Source organism: Thalia democratica, chromosome 4, assembly GCF_965202585.1.
Source record: "Thalia democratica chromosome 4, ktThaDemo2.hap1.1, whole genome shotgun sequence".
In the NCBI taxonomy this organism is placed as follows: domain Eukaryota; kingdom Metazoa; phylum Chordata; class Thaliacea; order Salpida; family Salpidae; genus Thalia; species Thalia democratica.
Genome location: NC_139168.1, coordinates 51,529,945 through 51,548,422, shown reverse-complemented (window position 1 = coordinate 51,548,422; position 18,478 = coordinate 51,529,945). Strand labels below are relative to the sequence as shown.

At 25.8% G+C, this 18,478-nt stretch overlaps 1 protein-coding gene across 1 annotated transcript; it reads left to right on the top strand.

The window, feature by feature from the left end:
- The first annotated feature begins 154 nt into the window (after positions 1-154).
- Positions 155-15,379, top strand: LOC145834722 (complement component 1 Q subcomponent-binding protein, mitochondrial-like). Its single transcript, XM_082942225.1, has 7 exons — positions 155-238; positions 2,156-2,277; positions 3,667-3,811; positions 6,702-6,768; positions 8,849-8,972; positions 13,207-13,301; positions 14,883-15,379. Exons 1-7 carry the CDS (start codon positions 180-182, stop codon positions 15,027-15,029), a joined length of 759 nt encoding a protein of 252 aa, XP_082798351.1. The 5' UTR covers positions 155-179; the 3' UTR covers positions 15,030-15,379.
- The last annotated feature ends 3,099 nt before the right edge of the window (positions 15,380-18,478 follow it).

The window sequence follows — 18,478 nt, the reverse complement described above, 5'->3', positions numbered from 1 at the left end:
ACACAATTTATATTCAAAACAATGAAACAACAAGTAAAAGCAGTTGTTTCATTACACCTTAGTGCTCACAGTAACAGTACTACTAGTATCAGCTTAATAAAACTGAACAACAAAAGTTTATTAAATTTATATAGTTTGTGTATGTCTTAGACTTTTTTAGAAAGAAAACTGCAATTAAAATGGCTTCTTTTACCAGTAGAGGATTGACAAGAATGTTTTCCACACATTTAAAACAAAGGTTTGTTGTGTAGTTCTTTGCACTTATACTATATTGATTAACTGATTACACAATCTATTTAATTTTAACATAAGGTTTGATCATCACACCACAAGCCTACAATAGACTGAGACTGGTTTTGTCCTTATTAGGACTCCTCAGTCTTGTTGGTATTGATCAGTTCGGTCCAAAGGCTTGTGGTCTGATTATTGAATTGATATGATCAAAGCTTATGTTTAACTTGAGATTGTCTCATGGCATCCAAAAGTTTAGGCTCCGGCACTCTATACTTATGCCAATGTTTTTGTAGATCATAATCTATATATATATATATTACTTACTGTTTGTTATAAACAAAACAATGTTTTATTCTTATATTGTGATATAAGAGATCATTAGTTGTTAATCTTAAAACTTAATCATTATTACTTTTTTTAATATTTTTTTATAACAATGAGGTTATTTAAACATGGAAGTGAGCAAGTTAATAAAATAGTTTTGATTAAAAATAATATATCAGGAGTTGCCACACACTCAGGTATTTGAAAATCTCCGGATAACTCCGGGGATTTCGAGATTGTTTATTATTAACTCAGGCTCATTCAGGATAGTTTTTTTTTAACTCCGGATAGTTTTACGGTTTCTAAAAATCTTAGGTCTTTTTTTCTAGTTTTTGATATAGATTTAACTGATTTAGTTTTACTATTGTGTTGATTTGTAACAGTTTGTTGAAGAACTTGATATTTATTGATTTTCAAAAGTTTTTATCTTTCAAGGATTTAAAAAACCTCAGAATGAGTTGGATCAGTTATTTTTCATTCAGGATAGTTTTTTAACTCATAAAGTTACAGTCATGATTTTTGAAATACTCACTTCAACTCAGGCCAGTTTAGTTGTTTAATTAATTCAGGATAAATTTATGATTGCTAAACATAACAGGTCAGTGTTTTTATAGTTCCAATTATATTTAGTTACTTAAGTTTTAGTGTTTTAATATTTTTTAAACAGTTTTGGTAAAGACAGGGTTGCTACTCATTGAGTCAAAAAAGCTTTCCTGAGTGGCTAAAACCTTTTCTAAGTCCTTATTTTTTTAAATCCTTGTACAGGGTTGCCCTACACTCAATATTTTGAAATTTTTGAAAACCTTGGCTGACTTAAGATAGTTTTTTGTTATTAAAATCTCAAGATAGTTTTAAGGTTTTAAAAAATCACTGATTTTTAACTAAACTTTTGAAATTTAGTTCCAACATTTTGTTCTTGTATAACCAACTTTGTGGAAGAACTTGTTTTTTTGTTTATAAAAAATAAGAATAAAAACTTTTAAAGAGTAAAAAAAATGACTCAGATCAGTTTTTTACTAAATGAGTTGCAACTCTGCTTTTATAAAAATATTAAATAAGTTTATGGAAAGTTTTAATAAAATTTTAAAATCACTTAAAATCTAGTTTTAACAAAATTTTAATTATAAAATTTCAAAATATTGAAACTAGAACAACTAGACTAGTTCAAACAAACTCTTTTAGTTCTTTTTATTTGATGACTTATAAAACATTGACTTACAAATAGTCAGGTAGAAAAAAAACTGTTTAAACAGTATTTTTAGAAATATTTTTTCTTGAATTGTTTAAATCAGGGGTTGTCAGGTTCTATTATAAAAAAGTTCTTCTCAGGTTTGTGTGATATCTTATCTTGTTTTAGTATAAATATTTTGATCTGGCTAAATTAAAAAATTCAGCCAGATACATATATTTAATCTAAATTGAGGTCAGACTGGAACCAGATAAGATCTTATTTTTAAACTGAGATCCAGCAAAAACCACATTTAAATATTTTTCAAGCAAAATCTGGTTGGATATAGCCACAATATAAAATGGTAAGCTATTACCAGATCCGGCTGTCCACATATTTATATGTTATATAAAGTAGTTTTTACCACAGGCAATTGTCTTCTTTAGCAAGAAATGTTCAATACAGTAGTGTTCTACCTAAATCCAAGTTACCTATGATGCTAAGCACAATGAGCGATTCAAATATGATCAGTAGAAGTTTTAGCTCTCAAGGTATTTATTTTTTAAATCTTATCTATAAAAATATATTCCAAAATTAGTCCTTAAATTAAATTTTATAATATTAATAGGAAGAATTTCATATATTCATAATTTAAAATCAAATTTTATTAAAGATGCTTTTTAAAGTTTAAAACTTTACTGGACAATTACAAAAGTTTTAGATATTTACAAAGCTATTTTTATGAATTGTGTAGAATATATTTACACTGATGCTGGTACTTAATAAGTAAAACATAGCTTAAGTATATAGTGCAGATAGATGCCTTAGGGAAATTGAAAAAAGTCAAAATGTTGTTTAAAAACTATTCAGACTACTTGGTCACTGAAGCTAGCTATTTTGGGTTGCTGTCAAATTTGCACAAGGGTACAAAATTTCACAAGGGCACAATATTGCACAAGAAATACTTTTGCACAAAGACACTTTTGCACGAGGGGATTAGTAGAAATTTTTACCTGAAACTAAATTAAATAAAAATAAAAATCACATTACAAAATACAACAAAATTTGATTTTTATTTAATTTAGTTTCAGGTAAAAATTTCGACTACAACTCAATTCTATTTTAAACTTTTTCTAAACAGACTTTTATACTTTATGACATAGCTATTTTTATTTACTTTTTACTTTTCAAATCATTGTTTATAACTAAAATTACACTATGAGATTAATGGTTTTTAGCAATATTATTCTGAGGATGCGCTAAACGAAATTAATTACTAGACTTTTATTAGTTTTTATTATTTATTTTTTTTACCATCACCCCTCCTTTGGTCAGTAAATTTTTTTCTTGTTTTTTATTAACTTAACATTTAGTTAATTTTTTTTATATGTAATTTTACTTTCATGGATAAGTATCTTTGTGCATTTTTTACCCGTTCCCAGCTATTTTACCTTAAAAAGTTGTATCCCTGGTTAAATCAGTAGATTTCAAAAAGTGAAAAACCACCTTTTTAATTAAAGTTTGTTTATCTACTTAAAAGTTAAGAAATTTTTTATTATAAAAAAAAAAGTAAATCAGAAAATCTAGTAAGAGTTCAGAAAACTTAAATAAAATTAGAAAGTATTGAAAAATTTAGAAAATAACAAGCGGCTACCCTGATAAGTTAAAGAAACAATAATGTTTTTGTGGTTTTTATGGTTAAATACTTAGTTAGTTTAAAGTTGAACACGTTTTTGAATGAAAATATTTCTTAAAATATTACTTAATTAATTTTATATTTTGTTGTGTATTTTGCTTTAAAGCACATTTTAAAGCATATAAATAATTTTATAAATAACTAATAAAACCCATTAAAATACACTTATTCTTGTGTTGGTTATTCACTTAATAGAACATGTCTACTTTTCTATAATTAAACTAATTTATAAAATTTATTTCAGTTGATGCAGAATTCCTTAGTTTACTTAAAGATGAACTTAATGCAGAGAAAGAACATATGTATGAAATTCCAACATTTAGAGGAGATTGGAGAGTTGACAGACGGGGACCAGATTGCAAACTGACTAAAAAGATTGGTAATGAAAGGTAATTATTTGATTTTTTCTTCAAACTTTTGATTTAAAACTCTGTTATTTTTGTTATTCAAAATTCTTTATATGGTGTGTTAGAAACATGATTGGTGTTACACAGATGTCATTTCTTGACAAGGATTTTTTTTTCCAACTATATTTTCCAATAGTTTTTTTAATGCACAGTGGGATGAAAAAGAAGTTCAAGCGGAAATTTTATTTTTAGCGACTATAAAATCAAAATTTAAAGTTCAATACAACTTATATATAGTTTTTAGTGCTAGGTTTCTTCTTTTCATTTCAAGTATTTCAGAAGTATCTCAGAAGTATTTCAAAAGTTTTTTTTTTCATTTCAAGTACTTCAGAAGTATCATATTTTCCATTTTTGAGTTTAAACATTACAAATTATTTATTCTCTTTTTTTCAAAAAAAAAAATGGTATGTAATCATTATAAAAAGAACAGAAATACTTACAAGGCTGACACAAATTCTGGAGTTTAAGAAATAAAAAAAATATTACTAAAATACCTAGAAAAATCTGGAATTTTAAACAATGTTTATGCGTAAAATAATAATATTATGTTTGACACAAAAAATTTATTATATAGGTAAATGTTTTTGCAATCCATAAACTTTGTATTCAAAACACATTTAAAGTAGCTTTACAGTATCTTTTTAATGCTTTTATACTTTTATGACAGTTTTTACCTTAAACTAAATTTAATAACTAAGATAACTAAAAAACTTTTACTTTTCAAAACCTGGAAGAAATTTTTCAAAAACCTTTGGCAAGCCTGTACTTACATTTTACTATTTTTGTTTTGTATACATTGAAAAATATAATACAATATTTAAAAACTTGAAGTCAATTTTATTATTTGAAAAAACTTAATTTTTATACAAAATAAAAAAGATAAATTTTTAGTTAGTTTTTGAATTTCATAGACATTTTGCGGTCCATACAAAAATTTTAAATTTTATAAAAACTGGATTGTAGTTAAGTCTATACTTGAGCTTTTATATAATAAAGAGACAATGTTAGTTTTTGTAAAATAAAGTATTGGAGAAAACAGGCAAAAAAGAAGCATGCAGAACTAATAGTCATAATTATAAGCCCAAAATCGGCTATGCCTCTTGTGCTCAAAAAGTTTTATTATGTATGATATACACAACTAAAAAAAACAAATACAAACATAGTGAAAATAGAATTAATAATTATGTTCAGTTATTTTATCTTAAAAGACTACCAGGGTTACCATGTATAAGGCTAAGTCAGTTTTTTTAGGTCAGAATATCAGAATTTGTCAGTTCTAATTCACAAAATTCCTTAATTTTCAAAGCCTTAAAATTGTAAAATTAAACAAAAAAATCCTTTATAAAGTCGACTAAAATTGCAGAATTTTCCTAGAATCATCTTAAACTATTACTCTATTTGAACAAGTAGTTGTTGTATGTAATCTTTTAGTATTGATGATCTGTTGCAAGGACACATCCATAGTAAAGCTTTGATATATACACATAAGTCTATTTTGCAAAATTTTAGAATCAGACTGTTTTTTGTTTAAGTAAGTTGTTAAGGTCTTGATAATTAAGCACCAAGTTTAGTATTTTGTGTAAAAAGTTTATGTGTATGGTTTGCCTCTTAATATAATTATTTCAGAGTTATTTAAATTTTAAAAATAAGTAAAAGAAGATTATTTTAATTTTAATTTAAAGGTTTCATAACAAATAATAGGAAGAAGTATTTTATAAAACAAATGCATAGTTGACTTTGTTATAATTATTATTAAGCTTGTAAAATAAGTAAGAGTAAAAAAGTATATTAATTTATTTTTTGAATGAAAGGTTTTATTTTAAATGGTATGAGAAAGTATTTCATTTATATCACAGAACATGGTTAAGTTTACTTATTTGTAATATTTGTAGTAGTACTTGGGTTTTTAAAATAAATTGTTCAAAATTTCAAAAACCAAGGTTTAATTTGAAGAGTGATAATTGCAAATGTTTAAATTTTAATAAATTTTTTAGTATTGCAGATTTATTTATAATTTAATTTGAGTATTTCAAATAAAAATTCCTTGCCAGTTGCTCACTTCACATTTGTGACACTTAGAGGTTATTCCAAAGAGGAAAGCAGTGAGAAAAAAGTATACATTGTTCAGTCCAAATTTAATTTTAATAAAGTTTATTTACTTAATTTGACATTCCAATAATTTTTATTACAGTTATCTTTCGCTGTAGTAAACATTCTGAACACCGCAGCTATTATTAGCAAGTTTGTACCTAAGAATAACTAGAGTTAGTTAAATAGAAACTTGGCAGAAAGTTTTTATTTTGGTTCAAAAATGTGTTGAGTAAGCAGTGCGTACTAAAATGTGTACTTGTCAAAGTATATGTATTCAAAGCACATACTTATCAAAATATGCGTACTAAGAATGTGCATTTAAGTGGAAATTCGTATTTAAAACACGTATCTGTTTTGCCATATAATTAAGCATGTTTTCAAAGATTAAAATTCCATTGTAAGCTCAATTAAAAATAGTAAAATATTTTCTTTTTCTACAAGAAAATATTGTAGCTGCAGTAAACTTATAAAACAGTTTTTAAAATGTCACATGTAACACAGTCTATAAAATTATATTTTTAACAAAAGTTAATGTTAAGAATAATCTAGTATACTTGAAAAGATGGTAATTTTTGTTGCTACCGAAACCTGGTAGTAATTAATTAATATAATTTGCTCATTATTATTTAAAAAGTGTTAAAAAACAGGCTAGAAAATTACTTGATGGTATGTATGTTTTCCGCTTTTTATACACTCAATACCACATTATTTTAGATTAGTTATTTTATTAAAAATTGACCTATAGCCGTAATCGTGTACCTTATCATAAAAAACATTGCAGTATTGAAGTTACGTTCAATGTGAATCAATCAGTTCCGCCATTGATATCTGAAGATGCAAATGAAACTGTGAGTTGTTAAAAAATGCTTTATAAATATGAATATTTTTTAATTCGATGCGTTTTTAAGTAGTGACAACAAGTACTGTACAACAAAGCTATTATATTTTTCTACTGCGCTAAGTAAATATTTAAATTTGAAACAGTAGTTAGCCTCATTTTTGAAAACTAATCAGTAAGTTTATTAAAAGAAAATCTTGTATTTAAGTTATAAAACTTTAGTTTTATTAACTTAAGTTATTTTAAAATGTTTTATTACACTGCTTTTCATAGTAATATATTTGTTAACTAATGTTTCTTAAGTTAATTCTAACGAAAATTTAAGATGTTTTATTTGCCACTTTGTTAAACATGTTTTTCTTTTCTTTTCAATGCTAAACTTGTTTGTTCGTATATTACATTTGCTAATTATCAATCTTTAGAGTATAATTTTTTGTTTCAAAATATATAATAAACGGATATTTTAAATATGTTTAGTGAGACATTCTTTATTAACAACAATTTTTGAAATGCTTGATTTACTACATACAAAGTATCCTTTTTATTTTAGTACAGTAGCCTCTCGTATCTTTACGCACTCTAACGTTACGCACTATCGTTTAGTTACGCATTTTAGATTTCCAGAAAATTCAAAAAATAAAAGTTTTAATTTTTTTTAATATTGCACAAATTAGGTTTATTGTATATTTTTAATTTAAAATATTTTTTTAAATGCTAACTCAACTCTTTATATCTTTAGACTTTGTAAACTATATTCCTTTACTAATTGATAAACATTTAGTTATACCTCAGTATATCAGAAATTTAGTTAACAATAAATTCGGAAAGAAATATGACTGAAAAATAATGAAAGTATAATTAAATAATGAGAATTTAAAACTCAAATAAATAATACAGCACTCTTGCCCTATATTATATATGGATAAACACATTTTAATAACTGTAAACTAATGCTTAATTATAAATTTAATTTGCCAAGTATATAAGAATAGAATATAAATGTTAAGTATCAAATTAGTCACATATAAATAAAGATGATAAAATCTACTTGTTATTAAAGTTAGTAAAAATTTTCTACTCATATTATTATTTTATATAAATTTAAAAACCTTTTTTTTAATGTATGTATAGTTTTATCTTTTGTTTTTGTATTTATAAATACAGTAAACAAATTGTTAAAAGCGGGAAAGTCCCTAGTCTGCTTTTAACTAGAAGCAATATCAAAAAACAGCCATTATAGTAAGTATATTTGGTACCTCTCGTATCTTTACGCATTTTTTGTGGACACAATGTGCGTAAATAAGCGAGGGGTTACTGTAACACATAAAAATGATTTATTTATATTAATAATAAAGCAGAATATTTATTAAAAGGTTGTATGCAAAGGTAAATCTTATAAGGAGACGGGTTACTTTTGCACGGATTGCACTTTTAAAATTTAAATTATAGCTATTCTAAATAAAATTGCAACATAATTATTATCTTTTCAATTTAAGTTAATTAATCTTACGAAATTTTCAAATTCCACTTTAAAACGTTACTGATACTAAAAAACTCATACAACAAAACTTTAATACGAGTAGAATAATAACTTTCCAATTTTAAATTTCTCAAAAATTAATACACAAACTTATGATCTGTTTTAGATTGTTAAAAAACCTGAAATTTTTAAAAATTTTCGTATGTAAAATAATTAAGTTAGATTAGGTAAAAGAAAGTACTATTTACAACAAAAAGTTTTAATATTATTCGAAGTTTTATTTACTAGAAAACATTTTTAAAGTAGCATTATATTTTCAATAATTTTGTACTATCAAATATATTCCCTACTTTAGTTTTTGTTTTCCACTCAAAATAAGTAAGAAAACTTGTACTTAAAAAACATATGAAAAATCAGAAAACCTGATAAAAAGTTCCAAAAATTCAGCCGCTACCCTGTTAATAACACAATAAATGTAATCTTAATGAAAAATTATGTATTTTATGGGCAGTTTAATGAATTTAGAAACCCAGTAAACTCTCTGTTAAATTAATTTTTCTTCGATATTTTGACTGAAACTTGTGCTTAGTTTCTTATAAAACTTAAACAGGATGAAGTGAGAGCTGAGCCTGATTTCAATGTAGATATTAAAAAAGGCAGTCAAGTTTTAAGTGTTGAGTGTTTCTTTCCTGATGAAGACGAAGAAGGTGAATACAATGATGATGGCTACACTGGTATGATATACTATTTTTTATTGGTAGTAAAAATAATCATAACATCAGGGTTGCCAAAAAATCTGGAAGTTGACAATTTAGGCAAAAAAAACGAACAAAAATCAATAAGTAACCTAGAAAAACTTGGAACTATAAACTACTTTTACATATAAAGTAACATAATTACGATTAGATCCAAAAAATTTATCAATTTTTTATGTATCATTTAACTTTTTTTCATAGAAAACACGTTTAAAGTAATTACTCAGTATCCTTTCAAAGTTGTTATACTATTTAATACAGTTTTTTTTTTACCTTAGATTGAGTTCTATACTAAAAATGAACCAAAAAACTTGATTTTTAAAAATCTGGAAGAAATTTACAAAAATCTTTTGGCAACCCAGTAACATAATAATATTTCTTGAGGCGAAAACTGACATTCAGAAATTTTCAAGCATTTGAACTGATATTTTGCCAATTTTTTCTATAAAAAGTTAGCTTGACGCGTATGAACCTTGGTTGTGGTATAAGTAGAAAATAGCTAAATAAAAAAAAAAACTTAGTTTTTATAGTACTTTTAAACAACATGATATGTTTTGATTTATTGAGAACAATATACAAAGATCTCTACTTCTAGAGAAGAATTAATATAATATTTCTAGGAAGACTTTAATTAGTACATTAAGTTTCGGTCAAAAACCTCGTCAACACTATATTAAACTTTGTATGTACCAGGCACGTAGCTTGGTACGTTTCTATAAATCTGCAAAAACGTAAACAACTATGCAAAAAAAAAAACGCGCTTTTGATTCAATTCTTTAGCTTAAAAAGTCTCTACTTTCTTAGCTTTAAGTATTTTTATACTTAGTTTTACCCTCATTATAGATAATTTTGAAATATAAACACTCTTTAGCATAGGGTTGGGCAACGTTTTTTACACAACGGGCCGGATCCAGAAAAATTTTGTCATTTGCGGGCCGGAGCATCTCGAATTAGCTATTTACCGGATCCGGTATCCGGATCTAACCGAATGATGACTTTTTAGATCCGAACCCGACTAGATACTAATTTTAAATCGAGATCCGGATCCGGTCAGATTCTAGTTTAAATAAAAGTTTTGGATCCGGCAAGAATCTAATTTTATAGATGCAGTTGATCACTTTTTTAAATTCTTTAAATTCACAAAACTTTTTCAAGTCTAACAGCTTAAGATGTAGATTGAGACATGTCACATGTTCAAATAATAACTATAAATATAATAGACATTGTAATTGTCAAGAGTACGTACTACGTATATAAAATATCGTACTTAAAAAATACTTTGCTTGAGGTAATGTGACAAAAAGATATTCAAACTAAGTTAGAACAACACAAAATATTAGGACAAAATGGTGTATCTATTGGTACACATTAAATTATAAAGTCATTTTTTTGAATTTTTTTTTAAGTCAAATTCTTACAGTTTTGTTTTATAAAAATATGATACAAAGTTTTATAATATTGACCCTTTGCGGGCCGGTCATTTTCATTTGCGGGCCGGATCTTATTCAAATTTAAAAAACGGTTGGGGGCTGGTCATTTCCACTCTGCGGGCCGGATCCGGCCCGCGGGCCGTACGTTGCCCACCCCTATTTAGCACTTGTAATGTTTAAAGAATTGAACAAATTACATAAATTTAACTCCGCTCAGATTCTCTTTATCAGAAAACAATGCATTGTAAGAAAATTTTTCTAAAAGCTACATACTTTTCAAATGTGAAAGAATGAGTTAAAAATCATTACATGCGTTGTTAAATCATCACTACGACGTGAGAACAATAAGACAGGTAGAAACAAGTTGAATTCGAGCAGGGACAACTCGAAAAAGCACTACTCGAGTAGGAGCAGTTCAAGCAGGGGAAACTCAGTAGGACCAGAATATTTTTAGTTTGACAGGATTGGCACGGGTCAGGCTGAATCAGGCTAATTCAGTTTTTTTTTAGGTCAAAATATCAGAATTTGTCAGTTCTAATTTATAGAATTCCTTAATTTTTATAGTTTTGAAATAGTAAAAATTAACAAAAAATCCTTTAAAGTCAGAGTAAAATTGCAAAATTTTCCTAGAAATTTACTCACAAAATAATTAAATTCCAAAGCATTCAAATGGTAAAAAAAATAATAAAAAACTCTTAATAAAGTCAGACTAAAATTGCAAAATTTTTCTTGAAACATGTTGAACTATTACCCTATTTGAACAAGTAGTTGTTGTATGTAATCTTTTTAGTATTGATGATCTGTGACAAGGACACTTCCAAAGTTAAGCTTTGATATATACACAAAAGTGTATATATATTATTATATATCTGATATAATATTTAAAAAGTTTTAACGAAGTTAATTAAAAATAAAGTTTTAATACCATTTTTCGTTTTCTTTGCCAGTAATTTACTTCACATTATTGACACTTACAGGTTATTTGCAAAGAGGTAAGCAGTGAGAAAAAGTATACCTATAGTTCAGTGCAAAAATTTTTATAAATAAGTTTATATTGTTTATTTTTACATTCCAATAACTTATTATTACAGTTATTTTTTGCTGAAGTACACATTCTGAACACCGCAGCTATTTATAGAAAGTTTTTAGCTAAGAATAACTAGTCTAAGTAACAAAGAAGCCTGGCAGAAAGTTTTTATTTTGGTTCAAAAATGTGTACTTAGTAAGAAGTGCGTACTAAAATGCATACTTGTCAAAAATTATGTACTCAAAACACGTATCTAAGAGAAAGGTAAAAGTCAGGTTAAATTTATAAAATTTTGCATGGCAACCCTGTTTGAAAAAAATAGTTATAATAACTATTAAGAAAACTTTTTACATTAAGTTTTTTTTATAGTTACTTAAATTTTTTAAGAAAATATAATTTTTGTTATATTGACAAATTGATGTAGTTGTAATGTTAAAAGGTCTTAAACTAATTCAAAATACTAAATTTTAAATTATGTAAAAAATTTTTTTTCGTAGCTCCTAACAAAAAACCACGCGATGCCACTGGTTTGTAGCAACATACAGTTATGTCTAATACATCAAAGTATCATTTATTTTTTAGTTAGAAATGTATACTTTAAAATGTTAACACAACTATAAGTAGTATAAATTATCCCGTAACCCCTATTACAACATTCGTGGTCCCTGTTGTTTTTTGTATTTTGCAGATTTGTAATTTTTTTGAGCTAGCTACGTCCCTGATATGTACTTTTAAACAAGAATTTTTTTTTTGTTTAATAGACATACTAGTATATTTTTATAAACATAAATATTGTTTTTGCCCATAGGAGTCCACATTGTTTTTTACATGTAGATCTTATTTTGTAGAGTCTTATCTTAGCTATCAGACATTTATAATTGCTTTAAATAAAATTAAATGTAATTTTCGAGATGTAAGAGATCTAAGTCTTTTTCTTAAAAAAATTGTCAGTAACTTGTGAAAGGCTACCGACCCTATTTTAGACTGAAGATTGAAGGTTAACTTGTGATCGTATCCACTTGCTTCTAGTAAAGTCGGAGTTTTTTTTGAATATATTTAGACTGCTAGAAGTCTTCTAAATGGTCTCGTTTACTTCAACCGGTGTTTTTTTTTAATATATGCGCGAGTGGTTTGATTTCTTATATACATAAATTGTTCGAGAACTTGGTTTTCTTTATGACTTATAGCAATCCAGTTGTAGCTATAAAGTCACATCTAGAAAGTCTTAGTTGCTGACTAGCCAAAAGCCATCTTTAATATATAAGAATTTATATTTAATTTTAAGGATTCACAAAAATATCGTAAAAGTTTGTTAAAGATCCGGAAGTCCATTTCTTTATTTATCTCTATTTCACATAATTATTTTTTATTCATTTATTTAATAAGTTACATTACTTAAAATTGTTCTTAATGAGTATCAATCAATTTTTCATTATTATGGTTTTTATTCACTCATGATACTCAGACTTGTACTATTTTTGAAGTTGTATTTTAAAATTTCGATCATTTTATTTGGTTTTATTATTCACCATTTTATCTCAAACTCTATTTTCAGCTATTTCTGTTTAGGTTATTAAAGAAACGTCATACTCGTAACCTCTAATTGACCTAGTTTAAGTTTTAGATACTTAAAAAGCTTTTTAGTGACTTAGATTTTGAATGAAAGAGTAGCAATCCCTCTATTGAAGCAATAAAAATTATATTCGTTTAATAATTCTTAATAACAGTTTGTATAAATTAGTATTTTTTCAAGCAGACAATGAAAGCAACTTCTCAATTAGACATCTAACACTTCATGACGGCGAAATTAACGTGTATGATTACGTTATGGAAACTGAAAATCTCGATAAGGTTTGTTGATTTTACTTTTTTTACCATCATGGTATTTATCAGAAAGTTAGTTTGTTTGTTAAAAATTAGATATAATATTTAAAAATCTGAACATATATGTCTTTTTGACTATAAAAGGAATGTTTCCAAAAAATCGGAGGTCTCAACATTTTTAAATTATATAAAAACTGTCTTGTATGGTCACCTCTCGCGAATCTACGCACTCATTTGGTTACGCACACTCATTTAGTTCCGCATTTTAGATTGCTCAAAAATAATATTTTTTATTGATTGTAAATTTATTGTATGTCTTGGAGTTAACAACATGTTAAACTTTTTATATAGATATTTTATGCAAAAACGTTTTTAAATTCCTGTTATTTTTTTCCAAGTTTCTCTAGTTCCAGGTTTTCCAAATTTTTTTACCTAGATTGTCAAATATTAGCTTTTTACAGGATTCCAGGTTTTTTGGCAACAATGAAAAAGAACATTGCAAGAAAATTTGAAGTAATATTAAGAAAAACACAGGAAAAGATAGATTTTTAATAAAATTGAGGTTTTTGTATTTTTAGTTTGTGCTTTCTATAAAGTAATCTCTTGAACTCTATGACTTTGCTCTTTATAATTAAGGTGTCCCTAACCCTCCTATATACCTTTAAGTCAATTTTAATTCCTTACATTGTTTATGGCATAAAGTTTCATTTTAACTTGATAAATCACTTGTTTTCAGCTAATTTGTCCTTGCCCACTTAAGATTAAATTTGCCTTGCATGGTATTTGAGAAAGACCTACTTCATGATAGATGTTTCTTTTTTTCACATGTGTGAACAACTTGAATAAAAACTATTTTATAAACAAAAAAAAGGTCCCAAACTGTGTTTAATCAAATGCTTTATAAAAAAATAGCCAATGTAGTAGGAATAATTGCTACTTCTCGTTTAGTTACTTTTGCTGTAGACACCACGTGCGTAGATTCGCGAGAGGTAACTGTAGTTTATACTTTATGCTTTAATACAAGAGCCAATGTTAATTTTTGTAAAAAAATGTTGGCTTCTAATAGCCTTAATCAAGTTAATAGTTCCACTTCTAAATTCTTTACTAAAGGATGCTTAAATTATTGAAACAATTTTAAGGAGATCTTTAGTTGATTAATATAACCTTATTCAATTAGTTATAATTTAGGTTTAATTAAACAACTGAAGATCTCCTTAAAATTGTTTTAACAAGTGGTACATTCTTTGGTCAGAAAATTCAAAAATGTTATGTTATTCTTATTTATAAGTTAAGAACTTTTATTGTAATCTTAAAAGTCAAAAGTACACAAGTTATTAGTTAGTTTGTTTAAATTAAAAAAGTTGTTTGAATTCGAGTGCTCCAGTATTTCTTAATAAGTTTTATTAATCTTTATCAATAAAAACTAATATACCGTAATATAAGTTGTTTTGTGATTTAGTATGCAATGGGTTTTTATTAAAAGAAATCTGTACATAGTTTTACTTTTTTTAACGTTCAAAAATACATAATTTAAGTTAATAATTTTCATTTTATATTAAAATTGATAAGATCCTATATTTACTTGACTAAAAATTATTTTTTTTACAGGATTTGTACAGCTACTTTTTAAAATACCTTGGTGCCCGTGGAATAGATAATATTTTTAGCGATGAACTGGTTCAGTATTCTACAGCTGTGGAAAACAACTGCTACATTAGAGCGCTTGAAGGCATTGAGTCTTTCATAAAAAAATAGATATATACGTTTTATTTTTCTTCAAAAGTTAATTAAACTTAAGTTAATTTCTTAAACATATTATTAAAATACCTATTAGGTTTTAAATAAATTATATAAATACTATATAGAACAATACAAACAGTTCTTAATTTTTCAAGATTCAAAAAATTTTCGATAAAATGTTTTTAAACTCGTTAGTTATTATTGTACCAAATTGTTAAAAGTTTCATGGTATTTATTTATATTTGGTATTAACTTCTAGGCTAATTTTTAAATAAACAATTTGCATTAACTTGTTTTTTTGTTTAAGTAAGTAAAGTACTTGTAAGATAGTAATTTTTTTTTCTGTTCATTTTATAGAACCTAGTGTCCCCAAAGGAAGCAATACCGCTCCTTTTTCGAGTAAGTCAGTAAAAAAAATAAATAAAAGACTTAAGTCGGAATATTTGATATTAGCATGTTCTTTATAATAAAGTTTGTCATAACTGAAAACTGCATTTTGCTAATATTATTATTTTTTTAATTTATTTGAAATTCATTTTTTTTTCAGGATCCAATTGAATTTTCCAAATAAATAAAATCTTTCAAGTCTTTGGTAATGTGTTATTGAAAGGGTTTTAATTAAGATTTTGATTTAGAAAAGTCAGTTAATTTTTTAGCTCGATCTGTGGCAAGCCTGAGCTTTGGAAATCCTGAAGTAGATGTCATAAAGAAAGTTTTCTGATATTTGAACTTAAAATATTAGGGTTCTGAATAGTGATCTACCAAATCCAAAAACTTGGATCCAAATCTTATTTTAAGATTATTATTCGGCCGGATCTTATTTTAAACTTGGATCCGTTCCGTCCTGAGTACGATTATTTTGATAATTTGAATCCTAAAGAATTAAGTTGCTTGTAATGTCAATACAAATAATAATTGTTTAAAACCATTTAGTGTACAGTGGAATGGAAAAATTTTTTTTTAACAAAAATGAAAACGATATTATCAATCAAAACTAGTGCGATAAGACAACAAAAAAGATAAAAAAGTTATCCGCTTTATTTTAACAACCAAAATTTAAGCAACTATTTACTTAAAATAAACAAGTAATGATAACAAATAAATAAGATGATAATAATTTTGTCAATAGTATTCATAAGAAAATTGATAGTAACTATAGTAAAAAAAAGTTACTAAAAACTGTTCGTTGGTATATACACAACAATACGGGTAATAAAATTGAGCAACCTTATACATTTGAAGATACAAAAAACAATGATTTAGAAAACAATTTGGATAATGTTTTTATTAAACCTTACAGAGAATAAAAAACACAGATGTATATTAATTATTAAGTAACTCTGATCAAGTTTTTTTAAATACCAATAATAAAACCAGGGTTGCCAAAAAACTTGGAATATACAACTTAAGATAAAAAAAAACCTGGAATTTTAAAAAATTTACATGTTATCCATATAAGAAGTAAAATTTTGATTTGACACAAAAAATCCACCATAAAGATTAAAAAAACATGTGAAGTATCTTTTCAATGTTGTTATACTAATTAGAACAGTTTTAACCTTATAATTAGCTTTAAACTAAAAATAGACCCATAAACGTGTACTTTTAAAAACCTGGAAGAAACTTCTCAAAAAACTTAGGCAACCCTGTAAAACGCAATACACAATTTATTGTTGAAACAGGGTTGCCACACACTCAGGGAATTTTCTAGTTTTAGAAAATCTCAAGGAATTTTGATTCTATTTTTTTTAACTCAGGGCAGTTTTGTTTTTTTTTCTAAAAATTTTAGGGAATTTTTTTTCTAGATCTAGATCTAAAATGAGATTTAGGTAATCCAGTTTCAATATTTTATCAAAAAAAGTAAATATTTTATTCATTTTTAAGTGCTTGTTCAGAAATTTTTTAACCTTGCGGCAAGTACTTCAATATTCTTAGAATTAACATGGTAATTTTTTAATAAATATTTTTTTTTTTTAAGATTTGAAAAAAATTCAAGGTAGTTTAAGGTTACTCAAGGTAGATTTTTGACTCAAAGAGTGGCAACCCTGTTCAAATGAACAATTAAAATTTTCCAAATAGCAAAAAACCTTTTAGTATTATGATGATTCAGGGAGTAGGATTATCAAACTATAAATAATGATACTGTCTAAAACTCGACTTTTGTTAAGTTTACCTAAAAGATACGGTTTTTTATTTAGAAAGTCTAAAACTTGCTTTGTAGAAACTATTGTAAAACTACCGGATGAAATTTAAAAAATACATGACATAACTAAATTTGTACGGTATAACAAAATTTATTAGAGTAGTTTCTGTTATAATTTTAAAAGAGCATTGTTTCAGTACATTAGTAAACAACCCATGTAATGTAAAGAAATGAGAGGTGATCCAATGTCAATAAAGAAATTAAAGATGATACAAATTAAAAAAAAAAATACTATTGATAATCTTATTTTATAAGCAAAAACTATTAAAAATACAGAAAAAATAATAAGCTCTTTGTTTTTTATTAAGAAAACCTGTTTTATGTAAGCAAAAAATTTGATTAGAGTATTTCTTTATTTTCATAATACTTAATAAGGCGTGTTATTGTCATTATATTAATGTATAGTTTTACTGTAGGTTATTTATAAACTAAGTTATTTAAATTGTTACTAATTGCTTTTGTCTGTTATTGCTGGGTTACTATTTAAGTTTGTAAAATTTTATCTCCTGTTAGCTTGGTACTTTACTGATGACAATTGCTCGGAATATAATTAGCTTTATTGAATTTGTGTGTCTTGTATAAATAATAGGCACAAAGAGTTAAAAGAAAAAATATTGCAAATGACATAGAAAAATGTTTTTAGAAATTGGTTGTTGACCTGTTCCTTATTTAAAAAAAAAAACGGTATGTGATAATGTACCTGATAGCTTGTCTTCGTTTGTCCTTTTAACCGATGATCAATTTTTTGAAATGATCACATGTTCAAAAGATCTTGGATATGTTTTAAGTATAGACAAGACTTTTAACTTTTGTACAACAAAAATTAAATATTTCCTAACAGCTATCACTTTTTTAAACAACAAAGTTATCTTTAGAAAAAAATAGTTCTAATCCTGTGTTTTTAGGTCCATGTTGTTTACATACAAATGCTAAAGAAGAGGACTATGATAATTTTTTAACTTCATTAAATCAAAAATATACACTTAATTTCCTGAATTCGATTTCTCTAAACTATCATTTGTGAAATATTGGAAAAGCTCTAATAAATTCAGCATACAAAATATTTCATGACAGTTTATATTTTAGATGCCATCTACATAGAAGTAAGTACATAATATACTACTTAAGAAAATCAAATATTAGTTTTTCACAAAAAAAAAGACAATTAAACTCTTTTATTCTTCCTGCAAACTTATTTAGTTTTGCAGCAACAAAAATGGAAATATTAAGCACTCCAATGGATAAGAAAACAGAAGATAAT